General features: G+C 48.7%; 2 protein-coding genes across 2 annotated transcripts in view; one reads left to right on the top strand and one right to left on the bottom strand.

The window, feature by feature from the left end:
• Nucleotides 1-3372, top strand: part of LOC112622993 (putative PRAME family member 26) — a 21689-nt gene extending 18317 nt beyond the window's left edge. The window contains exons 3-4 of the mRNA XM_025383150.1: nt 174-752; nt 2811-3372. Of these exons, the coding sequence (XP_025238935.1) occupies nt 174-752; nt 2811-3372 (1141 nt within the window). The remainder of the gene's footprint in view (nt 1-173; nt 753-2810) is intronic.
• A 2546-nt stretch (nt 3373-5918) lies between these two features.
• On the bottom strand, nt 5919-8660 carry LOC112610654 (PRAME family member 12-like). The gene is made up of 3 exons (XM_025364055.1): nt 8368-8660; nt 7405-7980; nt 5919-6560 (listed from the first exon to the last, which is right to left on the bottom strand). The coding sequence occupies exons 1-3, from the start codon at nt 8652-8654 to the stop codon at nt 5999-6001; spliced, it is 1425 nt and encodes a 474-aa protein (XP_025219840.1). The 5' UTR covers nt 8655-8660; the 3' UTR covers nt 5919-5998.
• Between the last annotated feature and the right edge of the window lie 1889 nt (nt 8661-10549).

A 10549-nucleotide genomic window follows, 5' to 3' on the forward strand; every position in this document is an offset into this window, starting at 1 on the left:
AAAAAAAAAAAAAAAAAAAGTGGAACTGGGCAGGATCCAAGGGGAAAACAGGGTGGAAAACAGTCAGAGAGAGGGAGAAGAAGCAGGGAGGGGAGCAGCTGCTATCCGGGATGTGGAGTATAAGTTCAGAAGTGAGTCCTTACATTCTCAGTCTCGCCTCTATTTTCCCACAGGCGGTGGAAGCTTCAAGTGCTGGATTTACAGGATGTCAGTGAGAACTTCTGGATGGTTTGGTCTGAATCCATGGCCCATGGGTGCTTTCCCAATGCCATGAGGAGCAGAAAACCAGTGCAGGACTGTCCAAGCATGAGAGGACAGCAGCCCTTCACTGTGTTCATAGACCTTTGGCTCCAGACCAGGACTCTGGATGAATACCTCACCTGCCTCCTTCTGTGGGTCAAGCAGAGGGAAGGTTTACTACACCTGTGCTGTAAGAAGCTGAGAATTTTGGGAATGCCCTTCCACAATATCAGAAACATCCTGAAAATGGTGAACCTGGACTGTATCCAGGAGGTGGAAGTGAATTGCAGTTGGATACTGCCCATCCTAACACAGTTTACCCCCTACCTGGGCCAGATGAGGAATCTTCAGAAGCTCGATCTCTCCCACGTGGACGTCTCTCACTACGTTTCCACAAAGCAGGAGGAGTTTGTTACCCAGTTCACCTCTCAGTTCCTCAAGCTGCACTACCTCCAAAAGCTTTATATGAACTCTGTATCTTTCCTTGAAGGCCACCTGGACCAGCTGCTCAGGTGAGGGAGGGGGATGAGCTTCCTCTGCAGACCACAGCAGAGCCTATGTTACAATAAACGCTAGTGGGCATCTACTGTGAGCCAGCCCATGAGGATGTAACAGTGAAGGGGACACTAGAATGTCCACGTATTGTCCCGTTGGTGGCTCTGTCCTGAATGGGTATCACGCAACCATCCCAATAAAGGCAGAGACATCAGCTGAGGTAGATGCTATAGAGAGGCAGCCATGCTAGGAAGCCAGCTACTGGAGGGTTCAGATCAAGTGAGGGTGCCTTTCTGAATTCTTCCCAAGGATGTGTCTAAGTTAAGATGATGAAAAATAGGCCAGGAATGGTGGCTCATGCCTGTAATCCTAGCACTTTGGGAGTCTGAGGCAAGAGGATAACTTGAGCCTAGGAGTTTAAGACCAGTCTGGGTAACATAGCAAGACCCCTGTTAGGAATGAATAAATAAAAAATAAAAACAAACAAGATAATTTTTTTTCTTTGAGAAGGAGTTTCACTTTAATTGTCCAGGCTAGAGTGCAGCTGTGACCTCTCAGCTCCCTGCAACCTCCACCTCCTGGGTTCAAGCGATTCTCCTGCCTCAGCCTCCCAAGTACCTGGGATTACAAACGTGGGCCACCACACCTGGCTAATTTTTATATTTTAAGTAGAGACAGGATTTCCTTTTTTTTTTTTTTTTTTTTTTTTTGAGACAGAGTCTCGCTCTGTCGCCCAGGCTGGAGTGCAGTGGCCGGATCTCAGCTCACTGCAAGCTCCGCCTCCCAGGTCTACGCCATTCTCCTGCCTCAGCCTCCCGAGTAGCTGGGACTACAGGCGCCCGCCACCTCGCCCGGCTAGTTTTTTGTATTTTTTTAGTAGAGACGGGGTTTCACCGTGTTAGCCAGGCTAGTCTCGATCTCCTGACCTCGTGATCCGCCCGTCTCGGCCTCCCAAAGTGCTGGGATTAGAGGCTTGAGCCACCGCGCCCGGCCGAGACAGGATTTCACCATGTTGGCCAGACTATTCTCAAACTCTTCACCTCAGGTGATCCACCCGCCTCAGCCTCCCAAAGTACTGGGATTATAGGCGTGAGCCACCGCGCCCAGGCAACAAGATAATTTTTAAGAAGATGATGGGAAGTGAGGAAGCGAAGTGGGCACCAAAGAGGGGGATGCTCAGCAAACCTGCACATTTCAGAATATAAGCTTTGTGCCCCACCGCTTGGTGAACACGAATGATCCCATCTCTAATTCCCTGTCGTAATGGGTTGGTTTGAGCTCTAGTTAAATTAATTACCTAGGAAATGCATGATTCTGAAACAGAGGGTCAGGGAGCAGGCACAAAGAGTGGTGAAAGTGATAGATGGCTTGCTGATGATACAGGCATGTCAGGGACGTGTGCAGCCTGCCCACCCCAGCTGATGTTGCAGGATCCAGTATGGGTTTGTCCCTTCTGCCTGTGTCTCCACTGGGCTCGTGTGGCCCAGAGATGTGGTTTTCTGCCTGACAGATGAGGAAAGGGAGCTTTAGGGATTCTGTGAACTTGATCCATTCCTATAAATGATGGTGAAAAGACTCAGCCTCAAATGGATCTTTCTATTTTTATTTTTTTGATACAGAGTCTCGCTCTGTCACCCAGGCTGGAGTGTAGTGGCAGATGTCTGCTCACTGTAACCTCCATCTCCTGGGTTCAAGCAATTCTCCTGCCTCAGCCTCCCAAGTAGCTGGAATTGCAGGTGCCCACCACCACACATAGCTAATTTTTGCATATTTAGTAGAGATAGTGTTTTGGCATGATCGCCAGGCTGGTCTCAAACTCCTGACCTCAAGTAATCCACCAGTCTCAGCCTCCCAAAGTTCTGAGATTATAGGTGTGAGTTACTGTGCTGGGCCTAAAATGGAATTGACCTCAGTGGCAAAGCTCTTCATCACACAGCGTCCTAAGCGTTGACCAGACAATCAGAATGACCCTGGGCTTGGGCAAAATAGTCTTTTCCCTTCACCTTGACATTCCACACTACCCTCAACTCACCCCTACAATTCCCCAGAAGTAACTTCTTGTTCTGTCTCCCCAGCTGTCTGAAGACCCCGTTAAAGATCCTCGCAATAACTAACTGTGTGCTTTTGGAATCAGACTTGAGGCATCTGTCCCAGTGCCCGAGTGTCAGTCAACTAAAGACCCTGGACCTGAAGGGCGTCAGACTGGCCAATGTCAGTCTTGTGCCTCTCCAAGTTCTGCTAGAAAAAGTTGCAGGCACCCTTGAGTACCTGGACTTAGATGACTGTGGCATCGTAGACTCCCAAGTCAGCACCATCCTGCCTGCCCTGAGCCGCTGCTTTGAGCTCACCACCTTCAGCTTCTGTGGAAATCCCATCTCCATGGCCACCCTGGAGAACCTGCTGTGCCACACAATCAGACTCAACAACTTATGCCTGGAGCTGTATCCTGCCCCGCAGGACAGTTATGATGCTGATGGTACTCTCTGCCACAGCAGATTTGCCCAACTTGGGGTTGAGCTGATGGGGAGAGTGAGGGACTTAAGGCACCCCAAGAGGATCTTGTTCTGTACTGACTACTGCCCTGACTGTGGCAACAGGACGTTTTATGGCCTGAACATAGATCAACGCTGCTGTTGAACACCTGCCTATTTGGGTGGCTTTCTTCTGGACACTTGGAAACTAAAACCTAGGTCTTACATACATCCTAATGTGAGCACAGAAACCACCGTTTCAGACACCGGCTCTGAAGTGGGAAAGGAAAGGTGATCAAGCAGGGGCCGGACTTGGGGGAAATGTTGACATGGATTCAATGGGACTTTGGGGACCTGTGTCCTATAGAGTCAAAAATGGGAATGGGAATGTCTAGAGTGGAATTCAGGTTTGAGAATACATGAGGGAGTTCCCCTTCCATGGATGGTTATAGAGAAACAGTCAGAAATAAAGGGAAACTAAATGGAAGCTGTCTGGTGCCCTCTATTATCAAGTAACCTGCTTTCCAGTTTAAGCCTCAGGAATCTTCAGTTATTGATGCAAAAAAAAAGTGAGGGGGGGACTAGGTTGTCCAATCAATAAGATGTAACCCAAGAAAATCAAGGCATTTACATGAAATTTGGTTATTTTAATCAATTTCCTCCCTTCCTTATTTTTGAGACAGAGTTTCACTCTTGTTGCCCAAGCTGTAATGTGGAGCGCAATAGCAACATCTTGGCTCACTACAACCTCCATCTCCACGGTTTAAGAGATTCTGCTGCCTCAGCCTCCCAAGTAGCTGGGATTACAGGCCTGTGCCACCATGCCCAGCTCATTTTTTTATTTTTAGTACAGACAGGGTTTCATCACTATGTTGGTCAGGCTGGTCTCAAACTCCTGACCTCAGGTGATCCACCCAACTCGACCTCCCAAAGTGCTGGGATTCCAGGTGTGAGCCACTGCGTCTGGCTCTTTTTTTGTTTGTTTTTTAAAGGTGTCGCTCTGTCACCCAGGCTAGAGTGAGGTGGCACAGTCATAGCTCACTGCAGCCTCAATCTCCTGGGTTCAAGCGATCCTCCCACCTCAGCCTCCTGAGTAGCTAGGACTACAAGCATGTGAACCACCAGGCCTGGATACTTTTTTTAGTTGAGACAAGTTCTCGCTTTGTTGCTCAGGATGATCTGGAACTCCTGAGCTCAAGTGATTCTCCTGCCTTGGCCTCCCAAAGTGCAGGGATTATAACTTTGAGCCACCACACTCAGCCTTCTCCAGTTCTTCACTTCTCTTTAGACATCTGTTACCTCCTTGTTAGTTTCTGTGGCTGTTCAGTGGGTTAATACACACTAGGTGGACACTCAGGGTCTGGAACATTAGTGGGCAAGAACAGTGAGCCAATCCACATGGAAAGCACCCTCTTCTCAGAGTCTTTCACTGCTCGCCAGATGCTGAGACCCTGGCCATTCCTTGTGAGTCTCCACATGGTTCCAGAAGCCTTAGCTGGTGGACATAAGCTTCACTGCACAAGGAGCCACTCTATTCCCGCTGCCCTGGAAGGGGATGTCCATATTGTGTATTAACTGCAGCCTCTGGGCGGCACCAACCCTTGCTTGTTCCCTTGATGACTAGCAGCCCTTCTTGAATTAAACTGGTTGTAGCCAGTAAAGACAGCCACACTCCCTTTAAATAAAATACTAAAACTATACAGGCATGTAACACTTTTTAAATATTTCCATCTGACATTTAAAAAGGTACATCTTTTTGGGGAGCTAGGTCAGATCGATGAAAGATTTTCTCATAACGCTCCCCCACCCTGCCTCGCCCTCCGCAATCAGGAAGAGACTAGTGCAGCGTGTTTTGGAATCTCACATCATCGAAGGGTGGAGAACGATCAAGTGCCTGTGGGTGATGAGTGACCTTCCCTGTGCTGAGGAAGCCTGCATAACGGCACTCAAGTGAAGGATCCTGCTGAGGATTCAGGGGCTGGTGTTGCTGTCAGGGATCTTAGCCAAGAGCCTCAGGTTCCCTGTAAAATGAGGATGGTGTTGTCCAACAGCTTATGGGACCCTGGTAGAATCCAATAAGATGGTTCATGTTTAGGGTTTGGCATGGGGCCTGGCATACAGTAAGATCAATACATCTTGATCTTTTAGCTCTTCTCAGCAGAAGTCCCAGCATTTTCCACGTTTCAATCCCGCCTCCTATTCCTGACAACAGGGAGGCAACAGGAACCCAAGGCATGCAATGGGGCTAAGTTTCTTCAAGTCACCACAAATTTCATCATGACTCTTCCAAACAGCAAAGCCCCAGGAGCCAGCAGGGGGCATGGTGGGCAGTTCAGGACTCGATTCATTCCTAATGATTCTAAGATCAAAATTTCCAGTCCATCAGTCTCGGGTGCCATCTGCTGGTAGATCAGATCGTATGGTGTAATTTAGTGTTGCAAGGATCATATTTTACGGTATTTTTAAAATTTTACTATTATGAGCCAGGTGTGGCAGCTCATGCCTGTAATCCCAGCACTTTGGGAGGCCGAGGAAGGTGGATCCCCTGAGGTCGGGAGTTCGAGACCAGCCTGACCAACATGAAGAAACCCCTTCTCTCCTTAAAATACAAAAAATTATCCAGGCATGGTGGCACATGTCTGTAATTCCAGCTACTCGGGAGACTGAGGCAGGAGAATCCCTTGAACCTGCGAGGTGGAAGTTGCAGTGAGCTGATGCACTCATGGCCTAGGATTCAGTTCCCAAATGACCAGAAGAAAGCTCTAAATATATCCACCCTGATGGGCAGGCATTCAGCAGAGGCGGTGACTGGGATGCAGGTCATAGGAGGCCCTGATGCCACAGTGAGGGCAGGGGACAGTGCTGAACACAACAGTCTTGGGCTGCCTTAAGTCCCTCAGTGTCTTCATCAGCTCAGCCCCAAGTTGAGCAAATCTCCTCCAGCAGAGAGCACCCTGGGCATCATAACTCTCCAGAGGGGCAGGGTACAGCTCCAGGCTCAGCTTGCTCAGCCCGACGGTGTGGCGCAGCAGGTTCTCCAGGGCGGCCACGGAGATGAGGTTCCCACAGAAGCTCAAGGTGCTGAGCTGGGAGCAGCGGCTCAGGGCAGGCAGGATGACGCTGAGTTGGGAGTCCGTGATCCCACAGTCCTCTAAGTCCAGGGTCTGCAGGGTGGCCTCAACTTGCTCTAGCAGAACAGCGAGGGGCTCAGGGCTGAAATGGGTCAGTGTGATGCCCCTCAGGTCCAGCTCCTTTAGCTGACGGATGCTCGGGCACCAAGAGAGATGCTTCAAGTCCGACTCTGACAGCAGGCAGTCAGTCATGACGACCGTCTCCAAGGGGGCCTGGAGACACCTGGGAGAGAACAAGAAGGAGTTAGAGGAGAGTGGTGGGAAGACCTCATGGTGAGAGATGACAGTCTCCACAACCCAAGGCTGCTCTGCTCATCTGAGGATAGTCAGCACCCGGGGTGTGGGAACGGAGACTCTGCTCCTTCAGGACAGTCCCAATTGAGGCTCAGTCCTTCACCATCACTCAGGTGACTGGGTCAAGCCCATGAACTCTAAGGCTCCTTTTCTTCATGTGTCAGGCAGAAAACCACATCTCTGGGCCACAGGAGCACAGTGGAGACACAGACATAAAGAATAACCCAGGCGGAATCCTGCAACATCAGCTGGGGTGGCCAGGCTGCAGGAGTCCCTGACACGCCTGTATCATCAGCAAACCGTCTATCACTTTCTCCCTTCTTCACTCCTGCTCCCTCACCCTCTATTCCATCATCATGTATTTCCCATACATTAGTTACCTGACTTGGAGCTCAAAGCATTTTACTGACAGAGGGAGAGACAGGATTTTGCCTGTTCACTAGGCAGGTGAGGACAGACCTTATATTTTAAAACAGAGGGGTGTGATGGGCTTTCTCTTCTTTAGTGCCCTCTTCAACTCCCTATTTCCCATCATCTTAACTTAGACACACATCCTCGGGAGGAATTCACAAATGTACTCTCACTAGATCTGAACCTGCAGTTGCTAGCATCCTAGCATGGCAGCCTCTCTATAGCATCTAGCCCAGTATTCTAGTGTCCCCTTCACTGTGACCTCGTCACAAGCTGGCTCACAGTAGATACCCCCTGGTGTTTACTGTAACAGAGAAAGGCTCTGCTGTGGTCTGCACAGAAAGCTCACCATCCTTCCTCACCTGAGCAGCTGGTCCAGGTGGCCTTCGAGGAAAGAGACAGAGTGCATGTAAAGCTTCTGGAAGTAGTCCAGCTTGAGGAACTGAGAGGTGAACTGGGTGATAAACTGCTCCTTCTTGTCTGGGGGAATGCAGGCAGAGACATGGATGTTGAAGAGGACAAGTTTGCGGAGATTCCTCATCTGGCCCAGGTAAGGGGCAAACCTTATAAGAATGGACAGCTCCCAGGGCCAGCACACTTCCACCTCCCGGATACAGTCTAGTTCCACCATGTTCAGGACCTCTATGATACTGTGGATGGGCATTCCAAAAATCTGCAGCTCTTTGCAACACGCATGCAGTAAGCCTTTTCTCTGTTTGCCCCACTCTAAGAAGCGGGTGAGGCATTCATCCAGAGTCCCATTCTTGAAGCAAAGGTCTAGGGTCACCATCAAGGGCTGCTGCCCACCCAGCCTTGGACAGTTCTCTGCTGTTTGTCTCTTACTCAGGGCCTCTGGGGAGGGTGCGGAAGCTCCAGACCATATGCCCCAGAAGTTCTCATCCACATCCCGCAAGTCCAGCACTTGGAGTTTCCACCGCCTGTGGGTAAAAGAGAAGAGAGGCTCCAAATTTACTCAACGATTTGAGCTTTTATCCACATCCCAGACATCAGTGACTCCCCTCCCTGCTGCTTCTCCCACTCTCTGTCTTTTCTCCATCCCTCTTTCTCCTTGAAACCTGCCTGGTCCCCACTGCTAGTGTCTTCAATTGCCACTGGGAGGAACCCCGTTCCTGATCCTTCAGTGGGCCCTGCATGGTGAGCAGTCTTTTCCCAGAGGCTGGACAATGGCCAAGGCCTCTCTGAGCTTCCTCCCCAGCCTCATCAGAAGACTCTGGGCCACCCTTGGGCCTCCCACTCTTTCTGACCCTGCCAACCCTACCCTGGATGTCTGGGCCCTCCCCACCTGGTCAGCTGGGTCACCTCACCTGGGGCGAACCTTCTGGGCAAGCAGTGCATCAAGCCCCTCCAGCACAGCTCCAAACGTCTCCAGAGGACGCGACTTCATCAGGGACCCTAGAGGAAGACAGGTGAAGGGCCAGGCCTGCACCATAGTTTTCAGGGTCTCGCAGCATCTCCTGGTAAAGGCCTCTATGAACAGAGAGGGAAAGAGCTCCCTGGGCAGCTTCTCCAGGGTGGGGATGGCCAAGGCTCCGTCCCTCAGCAGACTCTGCTCAGCCAGCTCCAGGAGTCTGGGTGGGGCCTGGAGGCTCATGCTGATGAATCTGCGTGGAAAACTTTCAAAGAAAGAGCATGATTCTTATGGCAAATCACATTACTTCATCATCTCCTAGTGCCAATGCTATTGCTGTGGTAGTGATGGAAAGGTAATTAGTTCACCCCAATTCCGCTCTGCACTTTCTGAACACAAATCCGTAATTCTGCTCCTGCTGGTACCATGAAGATTGTCTTCCAAACGATGAGGAGGGGGCAGGTGACCACTGGCCCATTCATTTTCAACCATTGCTGCACTAAATCTCAGTAACACTGGGAAGCGTTGCTGAGGATCCTGAAAGCTAAGCTCCACCTTTTCAAGAAAATATTTCTTGTCACTTACCACCCTAAAACAATGGAATGAGAATGTCCTGTGGCCCCACACAGCCTACATTCTCAGTTCCCACAATTAACATGCTTGCAGAAGACTAAAGGGACTCCTTGGAATCAGTGCCATTATTTTTTATTTTGAAAAATTGTAACAAAAAATTGTGAAAGCACCGTGACAGTATTCTAGAGCCTGTGGAAGTTAGGGATAAAAACTCTAACTCTCAGATGAAGGTTCCAATGTTGATCTCTCACACAGACTCACAATGACCCACTTTAGGATGGAATCTAGGGGGAAAAAAAATTGATCCCATATTCAGAACAAAGACTCCACTCTTGAGAATGGTCTATGGAATATTTAAGGTTTTAGTAAAAATGAGAGCCTAACATGTAAAATCACAATGCCATCAAGTCTGTGAACTATAATCTAAGGGCACAAAAACCAATAATTTCAAATGTCATGAAATAGAAATTCAACTAGTTATAAGTTTTTAATATCTTTTGTTTAAAAAAAACTGCTTGGATACAAAATTTGAAATGACAAAAACCAAAGACAAATCAAATTTTGGGGGATGAAGACAAAACTACATTTAGAGGAAAAATCACAGCCTAAATCTGTTCATCTGAAAACAGACAAGGAAGTTCTCTCTGCCACCTTGGGCTGCAGGTCACCGTCCCTGACTGGCTGGCTGCAGATCAGATGGGCATGAACCTAAGGAGGGGGTGACTTACCAGAGCTGGACTCACTTTGCAGGGTGCTGCGACCTCTCCGAGAACCAAGCAGTACTCCAGGTGCCAGGGCTTCGGGTCTCTTCTGTGCACCTGTGGGAGCTTTTATGGACCTTTCTAACCACACCCTCCCCTTCTCAACAACCAGCTTCAATCAGAAAATGATGTCTGATTAGATTCTGAAGTTCCACCCAGTTAATCCTGATTGAGCTTGTGACTTTCTGCTGATTAATTGATTGAATCAGATATACATTTATGAAAGTGAAAGTATAAATAATAGGGTGAAAGTCCACAACTCATTATTCCTTTATTCCACAACACTGATGGAGTTTGACTGACATGAGCGCTTCATAGTGATGCAGGAAAGGGTTGAATCTGTTTCTGGCATTTGACAGAAAAAACAAAACCAGAAGGTATGAACTTTACAGTAGATTTTTCCAGTTCTGTGAAGAAAGTCATTGGTAGCTTGATGGGGATGGCATTGAATCTATAAATTACCTTGGGCGGTATGGCCATTTTCACAATATTAATTCTTCCTATCCATGAGCGTGGAATGTTCTTCCATTTGTTTGTGTCCTCTTTTATTTCACTGAGCAGTGGTTTGTAGCTCTCCTTGAAGAGGTCCTTCACATCCCTTGTAAGTTGGATTCCTAGGTATTTTATTCTCTTTGAAGCAATTGTGAATGGGAGTTCACTCATGATTTGGCTCTCTGTTTGTCTGTTATTGGTGTATAAGAATGCTTGTGATTTTTGCACATTGATTTTGTATCCTGAGACTTTGCTGAAGTCGCTTATCAGCTTAAGGAGATTTTGGGCTGAGATGACGGGGTTTTCTAAATA

This window comes from Theropithecus gelada, chromosome 1 (genome assembly GCF_003255815.1).
Source record: "Theropithecus gelada isolate Dixy chromosome 1, Tgel_1.0, whole genome shotgun sequence".
Classification (NCBI taxonomy): domain Eukaryota; kingdom Metazoa; phylum Chordata; class Mammalia; order Primates; family Cercopithecidae; genus Theropithecus; species Theropithecus gelada.

Bases quoted from the DNA above. Each gene is read 5' to 3' on its own strand.
- LOC112610654 (XM_025364055.1), bottom strand. From the start codon at position 8,654: ATGAGCCTCCAGGCCCCACCCAGACTCCTGGAGCTGGCTGAGCAGAGT. The intron at 7,981-8,367 runs GTGAGGTGACCC...TTTTACCCACAG, and splicing joins GCCCAGAAGGTTCGCCCCAG to GCGGTGGAAACTCCAAGTGC. The intron at 6,561-7,404 runs GTGAGGAAGGAT...GTTCTCTCCCAG, and splicing joins CACCTGGACCAGCTGCTCAG to GTGTCTCCAGGCCCCCTTGG.